General features: G+C 34.5%; 1 protein-coding gene across 3 annotated transcripts; it reads left to right on the top strand.

Annotated features, from left to right (window-relative positions):
* Positions 1-413: 413 nt before the first annotated feature.
* Positions 414-21,753, top strand: rin2b (Ras and Rab interactor 2b). 3 transcript variants are annotated; one of them, XM_052559098.1, is made up of 12 exons: positions 414-584; positions 2,943-3,025; positions 5,525-5,625; positions 5,934-6,105; positions 7,149-7,260; positions 7,850-7,922; positions 8,261-8,352; positions 10,779-11,933; positions 15,110-15,418; positions 15,564-15,695; positions 17,304-17,467; positions 21,457-21,753. In XM_052559098.1, exons 2-12 carry the CDS (start codon positions 2,954-2,956, stop codon positions 21,499-21,501), a joined length of 2,427 nt encoding a protein of 808 aa, XP_052415058.1. In that variant the 5' UTR covers positions 414-584; positions 2,943-2,953; the 3' UTR covers positions 21,502-21,753. The 3 variants fall into 3 exon arrangements, with proteins under 3 accessions (XP_052415058.1, XP_052415057.1, XP_052415056.1); XM_052559097.1 differs by lacking the exon at positions 21,457-21,753 and adding an exon at positions 17,573-19,372 and having other exon boundaries at positions 415-584; positions 5,934-6,003; XM_052559096.1 differs by lacking the exon at positions 21,457-21,753 and adding an exon at positions 17,573-19,372 and having other exon boundaries at positions 415-584.
* The last annotated feature ends 469 nt before the right edge of the window (positions 21,754-22,222 follow it).

Genomic DNA, 22,222 nt, shown 5'->3' with positions numbered 1-22,222 from the left:
TCAATAACAAAATGGCAAAGGAGCTTTTGTGAGCTAACCTGCTTTACTGCATGGCACTTTAAGTAGAAAAAAAGGAAAAGGGGATTACTCCTGAATGTGGAAAAACGTGTACCTTTACAATTTTAATAATAATAATAATAAAAGCATAATGATTGGAGAGGATGTTATCCAATGTCAGAAGTTAAATATAATTGACAGGTAATTAATTGGGTGGGGGTCATGTGATTTTTCATACATACATGATACATTCGCGGACATTAATGATGAACATTTCCTAAAAAACATTTATAATTGAATGAATTTTAATTTACTAATACATAACTATAATGTCATCCTTCGTTATACAAATTGTTGTTTGTATTTCCCATTAAAAAAAAAAAAAATAAATAAATAAAAAAAATTTCTGAACAGTCTGAAACACGGCTATTTAAATCGTTTCTCTTATACCGCAGTTATTCAGTGGCGTGCAGCGTCGGTCACGTGATCATGTGAGCGCGTGTGTTGTGAGAGATAGAATCACTGGACTGTAACAGTTACTGTAGAGGCATGTGCTTTAAATACAGACTGGAGAGGAGCGATCACAGGTAGGTTTATGTGACATCAATTTTCTTATATAATAGCATTGCGTAATTAGTAATTAAATGTGTTAAGATTATATTAGTTCTCATTGGGCTTGTTTTCTTTATTGAAACGTTGTAGCTACTGTTTCTCTGTTTTTATTCACACAATAATCCTCATGAACCAGTGTTTAGACTTGTCATATTTACTTTTTATTTAACATACCTATATTTTACATGCGTAACACGATAGACAATCAGACATCACGGAAAGTTAGGTAAAAGATGTCCCAGTTAAAAACAATGTGTAGGTACTTTAAATTGTAACATATTTAGATACAAGTCTGACAAGTGCCAGGTGATAATTGTGTTAAATAAATACCTGTTTAAATATAATTTTTTATTATTATATACAATTATTAGTTTAACATTTAGTTAAATAATTGAAAAAATATTATTTTAATTTTACACAGGCATATGAATATAAACATACTTGATTAATAGCCTAAAAATTATATTTATGAAGAGAACATTGTTAAATAAATACAGTGCATAATACGAACACTTTGTTTTTAATGTAATCTTTGCAAACTTGCTTTACATTCAACTATTCCTAATAAAAGATTCCACTACAAAGTTGAAGTACAATCATGGTCCTAGTTTGTTTGTGTGATCTCCAGTGCTGATGGCGCCAGCGTGCACTTGGTTTGCACTGAGGACCCGGTGCAATGATGTGGTCTTTGTCAGGAATTTTTAAACATGTCTCACACTAAATTGCTTCCATGCACTGTAGTGACAGGAACAAACAGGAAGATATGTGTGTTTGTGCAAAGAAAGAGAGTAGGGAGCTCTAGAGCGTTCACCCTCCTACAGAAAACAGACTTTTAGCTTTAGACCTCAGTGAATATTGATAAATGTTTCCATGAAGTATGCATGTGTTTTTCTGTGGTATGGGTTACTAAGAATTAAGTTCTTACAATGGATATGGGAACTTTAGATTCCTCTTATGTAAATGTCACTGGTGTGTGAAATGGAGTACGTGTAATGAGGCATGCTTCCTTTTTCTGTGGTGGTGTGTGTGGGTACATGTAAGTATTTTTATAGTTATAAAGTGTATTTTTAGTAATATAGTAATTTATATATACATAAAAATACATAAATTAATTCTATAGATAGTTTATATATTTGTATAACTACTATTTTTTCAAGGTCTTTTTGTCTATTCTTAAAACCATTATAATGTATAAAAATAAATGAAAATGTAATATATGTAAAAAATAAATATTTTTTTCAAGGCCTTTGTGTCAAGTCTTGAAGCCAGTGGTATGTATATAAAAATTAAATAAAAACATATTACTGTATATAAACATATATTTACAAAAAATACTTATAAGTTGTGGAAATTATTAACATTTATAATATTAAATTAATTAATAAGTTAACATGCAGTCTTTTTTTCAATGCCAAAGCCTTGCAAATGTATTGTGTCCACCAGCAGACATTGCAACTCTTTCGGTGTTTTTTAAAAATCATGAAGTTACGGAAAGAATGTCCACTTGTGTGTGACAGAAGAGAGAATTTGATGCACTCTTTAAATAAACCTCTAGCTCTTTTTTTAGTCTCAGTGTATTGGTCATGCATGTCTTTGTTTGATTGCAGCTGTTTTAAACTCACATACACACTAGTTTCACTTCAGGCTATTGCCTGACTATGGATGTCCCCAAAGATAGAATCAGTAGTGTGAAGAACACAAAAATGTCTTTCAGAAAGTGAGAGGTATGACTTAACGCCTGCTGCTTTCATAAATAGCATAACTTTTCTGATCTGTATATGAGTCCAGCCTGTTCAGTGAAGCTATTTTGCAGGTGACCTGGAATGTGTAGAATCTCATTATACTGTAATTTTACATCTAGGTTCTGTACTAACCACACAGTGCTGCACCTGCTGTAACTGAGCTGTGTAGCTGATCTAATCACTGACCTCACTGTGTGTTCTAGTGAATAACTTCTGCAAATATTGTTTTGAGGAAATGATCTGTTTAAGATCTGTCTCCATGTGAGTGTGACTTCAGTGCTGCTGTGCTAATTAAACAAAACAAATATTGCTTTAGAAAATATAGTTTCAAGAGATGTCAGGCAAACAGGGCCGTCAGTGCGTAATTGTCTCTTTGAGGAAATTATTATAGCTTCTAGACTCTAATCTCAGGCTTACAGACAAAATCTTTCATCTGTAATCATAATAATACACCACAGACATGCACAGAGTATGACTGAATGTGAAGGGAGATAAGAGCGTGGCAAATACAATATGAATGTATGCATCGGTCGTACTGAAAATAGACAGATTTATATCAGAGTCATTTCATTTAGTGATTTTGAATTGCAGGACTTTAAAACATGAAGAGCAACATGGCAGTAAACTCGTCATTGCAACCCAGACGGATGGACAGAAGTGCAAGTTTTCTTCAGGTAGGATGATCAGTTGTGCACTAAATCTGAAACATGATAAATCAAGGACAGCATTTGTGATTTTTGTCGATTTAAAAAAAAACAACATCTGGGTGTTTCTTGGTGGCTGTGTGACTTGGTGCTGTTAAAAAGTTCTCACTCCCAAATCAAGCTTATTATTTTATTTATTTATTTTATGCATTTAGCAGACGCTTTTATTCAAAGCTACTTACATTGCATTCAGGCTAACAATTTTATCCTATCATGTGTTCCCCGGGATTCGAACCCCCAACCTTGTTAATACAATGCTCTACCACTTGAGCTACAGGAACACTATTATTCTGGACCTTTTGGGATTTGTAGTACCCAGTTTTAGTTTGTGGCTGGTGGACATTTTAAATCTGATTTAATATTATCTGTATTGGGGAAAAAACACATATAAAAGCACACTTATCCTTAACAAAATGCATGATCAGCATCATAAATGTTAATAGCATACACAAATATAGGACAATTTAAACACCAAATTTATGAATTGTAAGCAGCAATAAATTAAGATTATTTCCATTAGATGTAATTTTTACATTGATGTACAATGTTTAGTTCCAAATCCATTTTTTCTGAGTTAAATCTATGATATATGTGCTTAAAACAGTTTGTGTCTTAAAACATTGGTGTAATGATTTAATAAGCGCAGGTCACGCTACAGACTCTCATTAGGCAATGGGCTCAGACAGGGACTGTTTTTGGATCAGTATAAATATCCCTATTCTCTTTCAGAACATTTTCTGTTCCACTATACATTCACTGACTGTCTGGTGTTCCTTGTAAAAATCAATGGACAGACACTGTGTGTGTGTGTGTGTGTGTGTGTGTGTGTGTGTGTGTGTGTGTGTGACTGCAGCAGGGCTTATTGCCTAGACAGGACATTCAAGTGCTCTCTCTCTCTCTCAAGATTCAAGATTCAAGTAGCTTTATTGGTATAGTAAAAAAGTATCTTTACATTGCCAAAGCATGGGAACATTTAAAGGAACATTTAACACAAATATACATAGAAGTATATAGCATATAGAGTCTATATATTTGTATTCAGTAAAATGAATGTACTAATAACAGTTCTAATAAAGAGACAGGAGAAGGACTGGATCCTGTCACATCAGTTTATGTCTGTTGTACAGTGTTTTCTTCCAGCTGTGAAAACAGCTCTCACCCCCCCCCCCCCCCCCTCTCTCTCTCTCTCTCTCTCTCACTCCTTAATTAGTCCTTCTCTTCTTCTCTGTTCCGTTCTCATCCTCCGTCTCGCTCTTCTGAAGTTTATCTTGCCCAGTTTATGTCAAAGAATTTATCACTAGCACTAGGAATTACACTAGGAAATCTCAAAGAACTTCTGTGTTTTGATTCTGTTTTCATCTGCATTTAATGGCCTGCAATTTAATCCAAAATAGCCCATAATTGCAGATCAGCATTAAAAGCACAGGAAGCTGGCACAGTGTTTCAAAAATGCATGGAGTCAACATTTGTTTAGTCACCATGGTGGCATATTGGAAACATTACTTCATTTTCAAAGTAGTTTTGGTCAGAATGCCACTAACAGCCTGCTAGGCTGACTTTTTATATATATATATATAATTTTGATACTAATTGTACTTAATTATAATTAGATTTAATTACAGTAACCTGTATCTAACCTGTACCTGTAACTAATCCTGCTCCATTAGCACGATGGATATACACCAAATCATGCACTTTGTTGAAAAGGAATGTGTTATTACTTTTTAAAAGGTGATTCGATTTACTTTTTGCCTCGTGGAAAATGTGCCCAAACACACCATAGACTTGCATTACAGAAGAATGAGATACAAACTCACAATTGCAAGAATTGTGAGAAGAAAAAAAAAGTTGCTTTCACCTTTTTTTATTTTTTACTCCATGATGAATTTTTTTTTTTAATTGCAATCGCAACTTAGAATTCAGAGAATACAAGTCATAATTGTGAGATGTAAGCACAATGTTGAAATTATGATTCAAAATCAAACACACTGAAACACATTTTTCTCATTTTTGTAGTAGAGTTTATTTCACATATCTACTAATGTCCTTTTAAAAAAAAACATGGATTTACTTGCATAAAGTAATGCTGTGATGGTTGGCTTGTGTTGCCATGACGGATCCCATTTCCTGTTGGGGAAAATAGATTATGAAGACAGGAGAGTGTCTAACTTGCTTCCTGCATGCATAGATGACGCTGTTGACAATAAGTTTTTGCTCTTGCTTTGGCCACAAATAAGCCTCTTTCAGCTTTTTTTTTTTTTTTTTTTTGGCTTTGGCTTTGGCTTTCCATTTTTTTCTTCACCGTTCTCAGCAGGTTTCCTGGCAGTTTCTCTTTTTTCTCTGAAAACTCTTTCTCTTTTCTTAGCAAAGGGGAAGTTGGCAAAGTGAATTTTTATAAAAGCTATATTAATTCACTGTAATGTCTTCTGCTTGTACATGTAAGATTTTACCTTTTCTATCAATGTGCAGCTCGTCGATGTGTTTGCATTGTCACTGGGAGCACTGGAGCAGCAAATGGTTCATGCCGTGCAGGAAAAAGACAGTGATCCAGACTTTTCTATGCTCATACAGTGAGTACACATACCAAACTCATCAAAAATGCATTCAGACCATCCTTGTACAGTAAGCTCAATAACAGTGCATTTAAATAAAATAATGCATACAATTTCTGTACTTTTAATAGATGCACTGCATTAACATCTGTTAAGTTTGTGTACTGTAATATATGTCATTACATTTCCAAAGAAGCTCTGAATGTTTTAGAGTAGAGTCCAGTAGAGGGCGCCTGTGTCTAGTCTGTCTTTCTAATGCCTTGTCCTCCTTTTTCTGTCAAAACAAAACTCCCCTCTACACCCATGCCTTGTTTTGTTCTCTGTAGGATAGAGGGAGAGATGAGTCCTGTGTGTCTACAGTATCCTGCGGTTGATGGGGAAGCTACAAGCATAAGTGTGAGTGTGTTGGACAAACTGATACACACACACCCCATCTGGCTTCTGCTTTCCATCGACCAGCGAGAGGCCATTGGCATCCTTCTGCAGCAACCAGCTGGGGTAAAATATGTTAGAGTGTGAAAGCAAGGACGCCAGATTTTTTTTTTTTTTTTTTTTTAAAGAAATAGTTCTCAGAAATTAAAATTCTGTCAACATTTATTCACCCTTATTTTGTTCCAACCACATCAGATTTTTGTGAAATACAAAAATAGATGCCCAAGTTGTTGTTTTCTGGAGAGGATGCTGTTTTATATAGCTTCAAAAATGACAAAAAGTGTTTCATGAGTCTTTTCCCGAGCCTGAAGCCATAATTGTAGGTTCCTGTGTTGGAAAGACTAGTTGGGATATACTAAACATTTTTAGGCAAAACACAAAAATATTGTATGCTCTCAGACGACTTGCAATGAAGTGCGTACTATTCTTATGATATTAGAAAAAGAATAGCGTGAACATTCATCTAAACTGCTCCTTTCATGCTCCTAGGGAAAAAGGGGTGAGTAAATGATGAGAGAATATCGATCACTCCTTAAAGAGGAAATTAAAAATAAATTTATTACAGAAAATATTTGCAACAGAATTTTTTATTAATCAGTGAAACAATTGGTACAGGAAAATATGAACTAGAGGCTTTTTACAAATCATTTTCAAAACACTTTTCATTGCCATTAGAGCAGTATGAGTAGCAGTAGCAGTATGATTATTTAAATGAAAACATTATTATTAATAAAGGAAAATAATTCATTAAAGCACAGAAATGGGTGGTTAAAAATGGTATAGTTCACCTTCATCATCTACTCACCCTTATGTCATTCCATTTTGAAGAATGTTGTTAACCAAACAGTTTATGGTAGCTATTGCACTTCCATTGTATTCCTTTGTCCATACTAAGGAAGTCAATGGCTACCGTCCACTTTTTGGTTACCAACATTCTTCAGGATATCTTTTTTCTTTTTTTTTTGCTCAACAGAAGAAGTAATTCATACAGCTTTGTTTGGAATAATATGAGGGTTAGTAAATGATGACAGAATGTTCATGTTTGGGTGAACTGTCCCTTAAAGAACTGCTGCTTTAGAAACAAATATATTTTCTTTTTCCCTGTTCAGGTGTTTTTAGTGTGGAAATCATCTATCCTGCAAAAGAAGGTCCTTTCAATCCATGCGAATGGCATCTCAGACTCCTCGGTCATTCACATCCCTGTAAAGGAGAACCAATACAGTATGTTGTGTCCCTTATATCATACTAAAATAACATAACTGTTGTTGACGCTCTTCTCACATCTAACCATATCTACTTCTGTGTACTTTGTCACCATAAATTCAAAATGTTGGACTGTGTAAAATAAATAGTGGTTTATTTTTTATTTTATGGTCTTTTATTGGGTATTTTTTTATTGCTTTCATGTGCATGCAGTTGTGAGGGCAAAGATTGATTATGCACCCGTGCACTTTGTATATCAGATTATAAATCTCTGTTTTGTGTCAGAATAGGATTTTTTCCCCCTACTGTTTCACAGTTAGTTATTTAGTTATAATAACCTGAGCAGCTGTTTAAAAAAGAGGCAGCATATTTGCAGCTAAATGTCACAATAGTAGCCTGGAAGCACTTCAGGCATTTACCGCAGTGCAGTTCCAAGACATTCTCCATGTGAAATATCAGACACACCCTATTGTTTTTGGCCTGGGCACAATTCAGCTGGAATATCCTTGCCTTGGAAATTGATGTGGTTTTAAAGGTGCTGTGTTGTTATGACTGATGAAATTGTGAAACCTTTATTGATTTTCGTGTATTGTTCTTTTTTTTCTAGCATTTTCTCTACAGGGCTCAGGAATCCATTTTGCTGACCTCTTTCGTCTTGTGGCCTTTTATTGTATCAGCAGGTAACACTTTTTTTAATGTCTGATACTTATTAAGGTATAGGAAGTTGAACAACCGTAGCGCTAAGCACTGTACTTTGTGCATGTAACTCAACCATTCACATGAACATTGAAAGTCTGCCCTCTCTCTGCTCAATACCAGTTTCCAACCCAGTAACAGCAGAATTATTACTTTTTCTGAATGTGAACTATATGTATGATTTCACCTGTCACCATTAATGTAGGAAAAGAGTGGATGCTTGTGTGTATTTTCATTCCCCTCTTTGGTGTTCTCCCACTGTTTATTTTTTAGCCTCTTTCACGCACTATTTGTCTGTCTGACTCTCTTTGTTTCATGTTAGAGACATTCTGCCGTTTACCCTGAAGCTTCCTGAGGCCACCCATTCAGCAACAAGCCTCTCAGATCTACATGAAGTGGCCCAGCACGGAGCAGGTACTCACCAAGCTGGTCTAACCCACTTAAAATATTCCATTTAGTAGAGATACAGTTATATAAAATTATATACGATAATAAATTATTTCCTGTTTGGCCTCATGATTATTTATTTGCATCTTCCACCTATACAAATCTGAAATATTATATCTGCATAGTAGTGTAAATATATGTGATTATGTGTGTTTTTTGTGACTAGTGAATTGTGATTTTACTCAAAATAGGTTTGGGGGGAAAATGTCCAATGCAGGGTTATTAACCAAAACTGAAAAAAAAAAAAAAAGATATATATATATATATTTTTTTTTTTTTTTTTTTTTTTTTTCAGTTTTGGTTAATATGTATATGAAATAAATGTAAACATTAACTGAAATAAAATAAAATATATATTGATATATGAATTTAGTGGACAAAGCAATATTCTTATTCACATTTCGTGCTTTTAACTTCCCGCACAAAAAAACATAAAAAAAAAACAAATAAATAAAATATAAGTGATATATATAGACATTTAAAACAAAAAATCTAATTCAGAATATGTAGGGAAAAAACTACTAGTATGTCAGTGGCACTAAAATAGCAGTGGTCCAACGTCCCTTCAAATTCAGCGGTCATTCACTCTCTCTGATTTTGGAGCCAAGTGGAATTTGAAACACAAAAATAGTCTTCAGTATTATCAGAAATTCAAAATGGCCCTTTTCATACAATAAAATTATAATCAAATTTGATTCATTTCGTTTTTTTTTTTTTTTATGTTTTTAAAACTGTCATCTTTATTCATTTTGTTTTATTTTGTATTTATTTTTTGCTCATGTCTCAGACCTGAGTCAGGTCTGCCATTGGTGCCAAAGCACAAGTGACCTGATTCCAATTGTTTTTGCAGTATACTCAAGCAGGTTGCATATATAAGTAATAATTAATAATGCAATATTTTGTATGTTCTTACATGCTTCAGATAATGAAGAAATATTGCAATGTTCCTAGAGAAGAAGAAACCTTTGCCATGTCTCTCTTGTGAGTAACTATGTGTTTGACTCTGTCCGTCCACCACAGCTGAGACATGCTGGCCTGGTATTCAGTTCAATGTTATTATTAGGCCAGCTGACATTCCAGAAAGCGTGTGAGACTATGTGTGCCAATCAGAGCATAGAGGTTACTCAGGAAAATATTTCTGGAGACAAATTTGTATCCAGAAGTGAACTAAACATGACAAAATCTCCCCAAAACTCCTTTTTGGATGTACTCATTTGACTTGGTTTAAAAAAAAAAAACGGTAAAAACAAATAAAGCTAAATAAAGTTTTTTATTATTATTATTATTATTATTATTATTATTATTATTATTATTATTATTATTATTATTATTGTTGTTGTTGTTGTTCTAAAAATGCTGAACATTTTTTGTTAGTGTTAGTGTGTGGATTAGGTTACAAAATATTAACTAGCTTTATATAAAAACGTGTGTGTGTGTGTGTGTGTGTGTGTGTGCGTGAAATTTAGCAGACAGTCATATTCACCTTAAGAGAAAACAGAAACTGGATTGCAAAATTTTCCTTAACAGTGATAGTTCCGTTGTGCCTTTTTGAGAAGCTAGCAATGTGCTAAAAAAAACACCAACATTTGTATCACCTTAGCAACACCAGTCCACACCAAAGTACTCTAAAGTTGCCAAAGAACACGTGCAATTTTGGTTCAGTAATTTGAAGTCTCATTTGAAAGAGTCTGACTCCAACATAAGGAGAAACTATACTGAAATGGGTAGAACTTTATTTTACAGTCCTGTTCCTCATGTACATACTATGTACTTATTATATTAATTACAATAACTATGTAATAACTAGGTACTAACCCTGAACCTACCCCTAAACCTAACCCTACCCCATGCAGTTACCTTGTGTTACCAGAACTTTCTTAGATAAATACACTGTAAGTACACTATAAGTACATGTTAGTACACGTACTGTAAAATAAAGTGCAACCCTGAAATGTGTTGGGACAGAGACAGAAAGCATGGGGAGGAGAAAGAGGAGGGGTTTGCTGTGCTCTTGTGAAGTCAAGATACATGCTGAAACCCCTCCCCACACACACTTCATGTTTTGATAAATGACTCAGTGTTTGGCCGGCTCTGTGCTGGGTGTGTTTGTATGGCATTTGTGAATCAATTTTTCTGAAATGCACGACTGAGCTCGCTAAATTTCTCCAATAACTTCAGTGGACCTGAGGACAGCAGAAGTGAAGAGACGCTTTAGCCTGGCTGCTACTAGATATAGCTACACACACTCTCTGATTCACATGTGTACTGACAACGTGTGGCGGTCTATGGTAGGAAGCTGGAGCGGGTGTGTTTGCTGCTTTTGTGGTTGTGTTTGTGTAAAGACTGTGCATGTGTGTTGTTAACCATTAATCCGATTCTCTCTTTTATTGCAGCATTCTGGGAATCTTCTCTCAACAAACAACAAGGGACACTCTTTGCCCCAGAAAGGTCTCTGGTTCAGGACAGACCACAAATTTCTCTGCACGGCAGCTGCTCTGGTGTCTTACAGACAGAGGATCAAACCTGCACCCCATTTGGGAAGCTACTGACCAACACCTGCCCTGATACCTCAGAAGGTGAGAGGAGTTGCTCCAGCAGTGCTCTGTCTTTTATCAACCCTGTCTTTCTCAAGACACTGCAAGATGTCTCTGGAAATTCAGAAACAGTGATCGCAAAAGACCCAACAGCCAAAAACGGAAAATCTCGTCCCCCTCCTCCACCAAGACCACCTCCTCCTCGCATTTTGGTTCATACCCCTACCTTACCTTCAGGTCCGAGGACTATGCCTTTGAGTGCTGGCCTTACTAGAGCGAATCAGAGACACAATCCTCCACCACGACCTCCGCAGCCTCCAGACATCGACAGCTACCGCTGCACCATTGCGTTAGATGACGAAACCATCTCTAGGGCCCTTTCTCAAGCCAATACGACTCCGTTAAACCCGACCAGCAGCACCATCCTGCAGCAATGGACCGGACCCGAAGAGAAAGGGCTAAGCTCAAGTGGCCGAAGCTTGTCTACATCCTCATCAGACTCTTTAGATTCTCCTCCACATCATCTCCCATTGGGACTATCCCAAAACGTGGGCAAAGACCTCTCCACGGATGACAGCAGTGATGAGAATGGGGACGATGAGGACGACTACGGTGTGGGACTTGAAAGGGATCTGCATCTTCGCCTTCGTGCTTCCCGCATGTCAAAGAAACTCCTGTCGGTCGAACTAGTGGGCGCTCGACCGAGATCACTTGTTATCCCACGAGCACTAAGGGGACACTTCCGTAAGGTCCGAGGTGTTTTCAGTGTACTGGCTACGCCTGAAAAACGCATCTTGCTTCAGATCATTGAGTTGTCCCAAGATAAATCTTCTTACTTTGGGTGCCTGGTGCAGGACTATGTGAGCTTTGTGCAGGAGAATAAAAACTGCCACTCGTCCAGCCAGGATCTTCTCCAGACACTCCGGCAGTTCATGACCCAGATGAAGGCTTACCTCAAACAGAGCTCGGAAATGAACCCACCTATAGAGTCTTACATACCTGAGGACCAAATAGGTAAGTAGATTTCCAGAGGTCCATTTCTTCTTTTTTTTTTTAGGGTTGAACCACTCAAATAAAAAGTAATTTTGAAAGAACTTTTCTGCGAGATCAACTTACGAATGGCCTACTTTCAGAGATATCCTCTCCTGTTCCTGGAAGGTCACATTCTTACAGAGTTAGCGATGACATACCTGCCTGGAAGTTTCCTAAAGTAATCCTAAAGACTGTAATTAGGCTGGTTTAGGTTTGTTTAATTAGGGAGCTTTCCTATTAGTGGCTTTCCAGGAGCAGGGTTGGACACCCCTGGATTACTTTAAGTAACTGTGCTGTTCTGGCTGGGCGAGTTTTATTCACTGTTCATTTTACTAGTGTCTGGAAACTATTAGTGTACGGCATTTTGAAATGCTAGCTTCCTTGTCTTCCAGATATGTATCATCACCTTCCCTTTTTGTTTCCTAATCTGTGCAGTGTGCAAACTGTTAAATTCAAGTTTTAATTACTTAGATTTCCCTGAAAATTCAGTTATTTATTTATATATATATATATATATATATATATATATATATATATATATATATATATATATATATATATATATATATATAGTTCAAAAAAAGGTGCAAAAATATGTTTTGTTTTTAATCTGAGTCTACCCGTATCAGTACAGAGCTGTTTGTGGCATATTTCCTTAAGCTACAGTGGAAAATGCAGACTAAATGTTGTTGATAGTGTGGTGGGAAAAGCAAAAATAGACTACAAGAGCAACTGAGCAGCGAAACACAAGCACTGTATCCACATGCCGATATCTGAAATACCTTTCAAGTTCAGCTGTCCTCTCTGTAGTTGCACTGAAAAGTAAGTGTAGGAAAATACTCTGAGAGGGACTGAGGTAAATCCAAGTCCAAAAAGTTCATATTAACTAGACTGGTTTGTATAAAAATGACAGCTTCAGACCAGACTGCTATGGAAATAGTTGAAATGAGGTGTTTATTTCAAAGTTCACACAGAGCAGCAGTCATTTTAACAGCAGATTAAATATTGAATAACTGCATTTTAAGAAAATATGCTATAATCCTGTTTTTATAGCTTCTAATATAATGAGGATATTAAAAAAAAAAAAAAAGTAAAAAAAATAAATATTGTGTTTGGTGGTTAAGGACCTAGAAAGGAAGCTTGAAGGTCGAAAACTTGAACTCTGCATGAATAGGCTACTTTACTTATACAAAAAATAATCTTAAGGCAAGTAAGAAAGTGTTCAAAGTGTAAATTCTTCATGAGAAGAGAAGTTTTTATTTATTTATTTATTTTATTTATTTATTTATTTTATCTATCCCAGCTAAAATATTGTTGGTTTAACTTAAAGCTCAAATGCTTTCCACATTAATGATGAATGTTTACCAAAGGTCTTTTCTTTGTTTGTTCAACTGTAATGTTAAAAGCTTTGAAACTGTGTTGTGAAACCATGGTAACCAAATAGTACACAACAGACATAACAATAAATCAACTCCAATAAACAAAATCTAGGATTCTTAATTCATAAACTTGAGTACACTTCAAATGCTTAGCACACCTTGAAGAACAAAGCGGTCAGAGTTTTTTATACATTTATCAGAGGATACGAAATAGCACTGTAGTACAGTGATGGAATTAAATGGTAATAATGGTACAGAATGATTATCCTAATCATATATTCATATCTATATTGCCAATGTACAGCAACCTATGTGTGTGTTATTTTTTGTTTGTTTTTTGGAATCAAAGTACTTCAGAAGAAGGGTATAAGATTGATTTTAACGTCATAAGAGGTATAATAAATATCTGATTTACAGTGAAGTAACACTCTCTTATTTCAGTGCTGTTTATTTCATTCAGCTGAACTGAAAGAGGGCATATTTGCTTAAATGTCTCAGGTAACATCAGTGGTATGACTCATTTAAGTTGCAGCCAAAGTTACATTAACAGTGGTTATACGTACATTAAATGTTATTGTTTGATCAAAAGTATTGCTGGGGACATCAGTAGTGGCTGGATATTGGTAGGGACATGTCTAGCGTCAGTGCTAAATTCTACACACTTGCTTCAAAACATGTTGCACAAAAAAAAAATGTATGCTCTCATAGCCACAATGGAGCAGTGTTAGTAGGAGTAACTCTGTCTGTGTATCATGCATGTTTGTGAATTCTGTCGGTTTGTAACATTTCAGGGTTGATTATTTTATGTTTTCTTTAAATCATCATGTCTAGTTATTATGACAGTGGATCTGTAATCTACAGGTGACTTTAGCTTCTAATATTTATAACTTGTGTGTATACTGTGAGCAACAGAGCTTCATTCGACGTGTCACTGTGATAGTGTGCTTGTTTAATAACTCTATAGTGTACAGACAACTGAAGTGAGGCCTGCTTTTGTCCTCATTTGACTTGCCCTTTGCATCTCAGACAGCCCTTATTTCTCAGGGAGGATTGAATACCAAGAGCTTAGGCCTAAAATATCTTTTAACGTTTGTGTCAAATTTTCCATTAACTCAGCAGACATTGTATATGCTCTCTAAGCATTCAGGGTGTTTTGGTTTTTCACTAGTGCAGAACAAAATAGGTAGAAAGAAATAAAAGTGAGAAAAGTTTAAAAGTGTCAAGTTTTTATTTGTATTTTAAATTTAAAATTTTTATTCAAGTTTTAGTAGGTTTGTCATGTTACTGTCATTTATTTCGTTTTTTTTATATGTCTGTATAATTATTATTATCTTTATTTCAGTTTTAGTTTGAGTTATTTTAGTACTTGAAGTCAAACTAAAAGAAAATGTAATTAAATTTTAATATTTTTCTTTATTTTCAAGTGACAGTTTCAGTTTTAATTTGTCTTTTAGCTTTTTTTTTTAGTTTGGAATAACATGAAAATTGAGTAAATTATGGGAATTTTCCTTTGAATGTGAACTATTGCTTTAAAACTTTATTAAATAGAACATTTAAAACTTCATGCCTGTTAACACTGCCTCTTGTTTTTTTTTCTATGAATATGGTCAATGCCTCTCAATCTCTATTATATTATATTATATTATATTATATTATATTATATTATATTATATTATATTATATTATATTATATTATATTATATTATATTATATTATATTATATTATATTATATTATATTATATATAAAAGCTTCAACTGAAACTCCATCTCTTTCACAGATCCAGTGTTGGAGAAGGCCATGCATAAGTGTGTGCTGAAACCTCTGTACAGCTGCTTGCAGTCGGTGCTGCATGACTTCCAGGAGGCTGGTGGAGTGTGGCAGAGGCTGCAGGAGAATCTGGCCCTGGCCAAGGCCAAACATCCTCACGAGCTGGGAGTGAACGGAGCCCGGCCTCCAGACGCCCACGCCATCCACAGGATCCGCCGAAAACTCCGAGCCATGTGCCAGATGTACTCACCAGAGAGGAAGATTATGGTTCTGTTAAAAGTCTGCAAACTCATCTACAACATTATGCAAGACCATCAAGGTGTGTTCGGGCCGAGTTTATTTAAAGGCTTTACAAGTGTGTGTGTTTTAGGCATGTATGAGATCAGTAGCTGATTATCTGAATTGTTCTTGCTGGAATAGTTTGTGTGAAGGTCACTAATAAATGTTTCCTCTGTGTTTGCCAGTGCGGATGTTTGGAGCGGATGATTTCCTGCCCATGTTGACATATGTGCTGGTCCAGTGCGACACGCCTCAGTTGGACGCTGAGATCCTGTATATGATGGAGCTGATAGATCCCTCATTACTGCATGGAGAAGGTGCATTAACGTGTACTCATTCTTGTGTAGTTATGTTACATAAACCTGAATTCTTTTTAAAAGGTGCAAAAATTTGAAAATCTTTCTTGTTTCATGATATAATGTAATTTTAACATAATTAATGATTGCCCAGAATCCAAACTGTAGGAGTTTTAAAACGGACAAGCATTTTCCATGTGTGACGAACTTCCCAAGTTCTGTTCCCCACAGAGTCATTTCCTCCTGGGTGTGCGTCTCCTATTCTTACTGAAAAGATTTATTGTGTTGTATGTACACACTCAAGTCACAAACGTGATGATCTAATGTGATAGATACGATGATCTGTCCTCATTATAGTAATATTTTCCCCTTTTTTGTCCGTTTCAAAATGCACTAACAGTCTGGGCAGTTAGTAATGTATGTTTTGAAAGCCCCACTGACTAATTCTGTCCCAGAACTGTCTTGCTTTCTGTAAGTAAAAATGCCATTAATTGTCCTGATAAACCTGTTTTATAAACCTGTAAAACAGACTTGTTATGAGATAATTAATTGAGTGTGTAGCCTTTTTTCGAACCAATCCATTTGTGTTAATTCAACTCATTTTAAAATGATTGTGTTTAATAGCAGAATTTGTGGTGACAAATACAATACCCATGATGCAGTATAGAAAACTTCATTAAACAGGGAGTTGCGGTGAGCAAAGAACACTAAAAGGTTCCACCCACTCCCATTAAAATATTATGTTTAGTTTGTATAGATACAACCAACACCTTTAAATAAATATTTTTATATTTATCTCAGTTGTTTTCATTTGATTATAAAATACGCAATGTTGCATGGAATTGAAGTTCTTTCCTACATTAAAGCTATTGAGTATTTTAAATGCTTTTTTGCTTCAAATCAAAAGTTTGTTATGTCGTCATTCTCTGTTGAATCAAACCAAGACTGTGTCCCTATGGGAAAAATGAAAATATTTCCAAAAACAGCACTGCTGAAAAAGTAAGCATGCATTAATACTCTACATGGGCAGCAACATCATGCCACAAAAATAGCATTTGGAATAGCAAAGGGATACTTGACTCACCATTGATTCAAATATATAATGTTAAAATATTGATAAACTAATATGCACAAAAACTTCATAGGACACATAAATATACACTGCCGTTCATGTTGTGTGCTTTTTATTTATTGATTTATTTATTTTTTTGAAAGAAATTAATACTTTTATTCAGCAATGACAAATCAAATTGACCAAAAGTGACAAAAAAGTGAGAGAGAAAAAACACAACAGCAAAAAAATATTGATGATAATAAGAAGAACCAAATCAACATATTAGAGTGATTTCTGAATTATCATGTGACACTGGAGACTGGAATATTGTCATAAAAATGACATTTTAAAATGCATGAAATTAGACAGTTTTAAATTGTAATAATATTTCACAATATTAATGTTTTAACTTTTTAACCTTGGTGAGCTTAAATCTTACCAACCACAATCCAAGATTGAATAGGTCAAAATAATACATTTGAAAGTAGATTTTTAGCAATACTTTATGGTCCTAAAAAAGTTTTTTTATTTAGGTTTTGGGATGTTCACTAGGTTTTTCTCTTGATCCTGTACAGGAGGATATTACCTCACCAGTGCATATGGAGCAATGTCACTGATTAAGAACTTCCAGGAAGAGCAGGCTGCTCGAGCACTCAACTCTACAACACGCGACACGCTCGACCAGTGGCACCAGCGTCGCACACTGCAGAGAAACCTGCCCTCAGTGGACGACTTCCAGGTAAAATCCTGACCTCCGAACAGTATTTGCAAAGTTAACTGCATTTTATAGATATGGACTATTTTCATTCCATAAACTCTGTAATATCTGTTCGTTTGTGTGAAGAACTACATGCGAGTGGCTCTGCAGAAGGCAGATAGCGGCTGCACGGCTAAAACCCTTCAGGTGCGGCCCTACGCCACGACAGAAGAGGTGTGTCGTCTTTGTGCGCTCAAATTCCGCGTTTCTGATCCAGAAAACTATGGCCTGTTTCTTTACACGGATGAGAGCAGCCAGCAGTTGGCCGCAGACACACACCCACAGTGGGTAAAAGCAGAGTTACATACTCGAGCGAAGCGTCAACACTTTTACTTTGTCTACAAGTCAATACACAGCATGAACTGTTCCACTCCTTTGTCTTGAAAGCAGGACGTTTCCTGAACATTCAATAGACGGAAAGTGTGTGACTTTATGGAATGTGTATAAAGATTGGGAAATTAAAAGGTCTCATGGATAAAGTGGCTCAAAAAGAATAGTATTTTTACAGTATTTATTCAACTTAGTTAATGTTGATCTCAACATTTACTAATACATTTTTAACACCATAAGTAGAGTCTTTTGACAAGAATTTATGCACTGTAAAATAACATGAACTTTTTGCTGACATGAACATTTGAAAACATGAACATTTCATCTTAGTTAATGCATTTATTAATGTTAACAAACGAGACCTTATTGTAAAGTGACATTAGTATTTTTATTGTAGGTCATTTTTATCTTACAATAGCCATGGTAACTTGATTAAATGCACTTGGTGATTGCTGTCAATTACTGTAAAAAATGAAAATATGTAATAGTTTTCATTTTTACTTTTTATAATTGACCTGTCTTTCCCACTAAAGGGTCCTAAATAACATGATGTTATTTCTTGGGAATCACAATTCTAAACAATATTGCAATTTCTTCTCTTTGTTTTTTTTTTGTTTTTTTTTTGTTTTTTTTTGCTGTAATGTTGGAAAATAATGTAGTAAAATAACTGCATACAAAATGCAGATGAATGCTAATTGTGCTGTAGATAGATAGATAGATAGATAGACAGACAGAGAGCTAGATAGATAGATTTAAAAAATGACAAATATTTTTATATTTATTAGTTCCACAGACTAAAATTGTAATGTATGATAATTCATAATTTATGTTAATATAATAACGATAGTTCATATTACATATATTAATATAATCAATAAATATATTTTCCTTTTATTGTGTGACACCAAAGTGTGCTATATTTGTAAAAAGTCCCAAATATTACATTATGTAAAATAGTGTTAATTCACATTGTTTTGTTTAAAATATAAATGTTTAATATAAAAAGCATTTATTTTATATTGTCAGTAATGTTGTGTTGAACCTGTGAGTATATATTTTTTTCCCTTTGATTCAGTATTAATTTAATGTAAAAAAAACAAAAAATGCCAGGACTGCAATGAAAGCCACATTGTGCCATTGTTATGTATATACAGAGGTGTAAGGGATTTTCTTTTCTGTACATAGTCAGCTATTTTTGCATTCAGGCTGAGTGTGTTGAAATGTGTTTAGAGATGATGCTTGATCGCGTGGTTGCTTTTTCTTTAGCACAATAGAGATGCATCAGTGTGACCTTGCAAATTGTTAAATTGTCTGAAGAAGCTTTTTTTCTCACTTTGTTCTTGTGAAAACTGCAGCCAATGTCTAAATGTGCTATACTGCAAACATGTAATATGTACAAACCTAATTATGGCAGAGAATGTGATTATACCAGTTTCCTTACTGTTGATGATAATTTAAACACTGAACTTGTGCATACTTTATTCTCCTTGTTGTTATTTGCACTGCAGGAAATAAAGAGAGTCTTTATTTGTATTTGTATCAAGTTACACTGTAAAATGTTTACTCCGTGTGTTTATTATTACTATATTATCATTGTTTATAGGTGTATATCATTTATTTATTTATTTATCCATGAATACACATGAACTATAAGAATTGACTAGCAACATGTGCACTATATTCTCTAATACATTAGAACCTGTTGCTTCCATCAAATTGAAAAAGATTAGAATTTTTTTTTACTGTGAAAGTAATTTGAAATTCTGAGTCCAAATGGAGAAAAACTAACTTGGAAGTTTTTAGAATTGCATGGAAAAACAGTATGTCCAGCTATAGGCAGGCTCTAAAAACTGCTAGGGCAGAGCATATACACAAACTCATAGAAAATAACCAAAACAATCCAAAGTTTTTATTTAGCACAATGGCTAGATTAACAAATAGCCTGACGTCAACCGATCTAAATATTCCTTCACAGTTTAATAATAATGACTTTATGAATTTCTTCACTTATAAAATAGATAACATTACAAATACAATAACTAATGTCGATTCTACAGCGTCTAACACTTCAGTTTCATCCATCGCACCCAAAGATAAACTGCAGTGCTTCACAACTATAGGACAGGAAGAGCTAAATAAACTTATCACTGTATCTAAACATGTTTATTAGATCCTGTACCCACAAAATTACTGAAAGAGTTGTTACCTGTGGCTTCTCAATATTATTAACTCGTCAATATTTTTTGGTCACATCACAAAAATATTCAAGCTGGTGGTTCTTATTAAGAAACAAAAACTAGATCCTAGAGAACTGGCAAATTATAGGCCCATTTCAAATCTTCCATTTATGTCTAAAATTTTAGAAAAGGTTGTGTCTTCTTAATTGTGAACCTTCCTGCAAAAGAAATGATCTCTATGAAGGTTTCAGGCCCCTCCTTAGCCCAGAAGCTGCACTTGTTAAATTTACAAATGACTTGCTTCTTGATGCAGATCAAGGCTGCATCTCATTGCTAGTTTTACTTGATCTTAGTGCTGCGTTCGACACAATAGATCATGACATACTCATAGATCGATTACAAAACCATACAGGTATTCATGACCAGTCTTTAAGATGGTTTAGATCTTACCTGTCTGATCGCTACCATTTTGTTTATTTAAATGGGGAGCCATTTCATTTATCACCAGTAAAATATGGAGAGTCACAAGGATCCGTCCTAGGTCTTCTTCTATTTTCAGTATACATGTTGCCACTTGGTAATATCATTAGAAAATATGTGATTAGTTTCCACTGTTATGCTAATAATACTATATAACTATATATAGATAACCATATATCTCAATGAAACCAGAACTTCTAAATTATCTAAGCTAGCAGAGTGTGTTAAAAATGTGAAAGAAAATGTAAAAAAAAAATGGATGACCAATAATATTCTCCTTTTAAATTCAGATAAGACCGAGATATTACTTATTGGACCCAAAATATTCTTCCATCTAACATTGCCAAGTAATGAAACACATACCCATTTCTGTTGCAGAAAAGCTAGTTCATGCATTCATGACCTCTAGAATGGACTATTGTAATGCTCTTCTAGGTGGTTGTCCTGTATCTTCAATAAACAAGCTACAGGTAGTAAAAAATGCAATGTATAGAGTCCTTATCATGTCAAGAAAATATGATTGCTCCAATTTTACAGTCTCTGCACTGGCTACCTATTAAACTCTGTATCAGTTAAAAATATTGTTACTTATCTATAAGGCCCTAATGGGTTAGCTCCTATGTACCTAAGTAGTCTTCTGCCACACTACAATCCATCACGCTAAGGTCAACAAACTCTGGACTTTGGGTATACCTAGGATAGCAAAGTCCACTAAAGGAGGTAGAGCTTTTTTGCATTTGGCTCCCAAATTCTGGATAACCTTCAGGGTTCAGACACACTCTTTCTGTTTAAATCCAGATTAAATACTCATCTCTTTGGCCAAGCATTCAAATAATGCATCTCATAATCTTGTACTTGTATCTGATCAGTTGCACATAATTATTTTTTAGCTTAGGTTAAACAAATAAATGTTGTGTAATGCTTGGTTGGAACCGCAGCTATGCTAATTATGTCTATATCTGTTTCTCTGTTTCTGCCAAATAGGTATTACACAAGTTTCAGTCTGGATCCAGAACAGCAAACCCCTGAGAAGACCTCAGATGATGCTAACCTACAACAACACTGAATTAACAAATTTTGCTATAAGTTTGATTGCAAAATAAGATAATTGCTTTTAATAGTGCATCATCTGTTTGATTACATCTTTAAATGATTTTTCCATACATATCTGCCACATATAAGCTACTGTAGATATTGTAGAAACGTAATTTTCTGTAATGCTGCTTTGCAACGGTTTGTTTTGTGAAAAGTGATATACAAATAAACGTGAATTGAACTGAACTTGAATTTATTTAATTACTTATATTATTATCCACATATTAAGTAAATTATATTATTTTATGTAAAATATTATTTAATATTGTTATTGTTTAAAATATAATCATTATTTGTTTGTTTCCTTTTTAAATTATTAATTATATTAAGATTGCAAAAAACATTCTTCAGTATTATTTACCATGACTGAATCAACCAGACTACACACGTTAGACCAAAAAGTTATTAATATTAGTATTTTAAATATTTGTAAATATATATTCATGATATTTATTGTTTAAATGTATATATAAAATAATCATATTGTTTTTGCAATATTAGGTGTTAATAAACAACCAGACTTCATTGGGTTATTTTTATTTATTTATTTATTTTTTTTACAACTGCAACTGTTTGGCTTTTTACAGTGTAGTCAGGTGCCAGCATCTCTCTCCTGTCACTGTCAGTGTTTCTCCCGGAGAGGAGGACAAGACGC

The sequence above is a fragment of the Carassius gibelio genome, chromosome B6, assembly GCF_023724105.1.
Source record: "Carassius gibelio isolate Cgi1373 ecotype wild population from Czech Republic chromosome B6, carGib1.2-hapl.c, whole genome shotgun sequence".
Classification (NCBI taxonomy): Eukaryota; Metazoa; Chordata; class Actinopteri; order Cypriniformes; family Cyprinidae; genus Carassius; species Carassius gibelio.
Note: the sequence above shows the minus strand (reverse complement) of the source record. Positions and strands in the feature narration are given on the sequence as shown.

What these genes read in the sequence shown, in the direction of transcription:
- rin2b (XM_052559096.1), top strand. Translation starts at nt 2,954, where the DNA reads ATGAAGAGCAACATGGCAGTAAACTCGTCATTGCAACCCAGACGGATG. An exon ending in TTCTGCAGCAACCAGCTGGG is followed by an intron (nt 6,106 to 7,148) that starts GTAAAATATGTT and finishes TTCCCTGTTCAG; the next exon opens with GTGTTTTTAGTGTGGAAATC. An exon ending in CATTATGCAAGACCATCAAG is followed by an intron (nt 15,419 to 15,563) that starts GTGTGTTCGGGC and finishes TGTGTTTGCCAG; the next exon opens with TGCGGATGTTTGGAGCGGAT.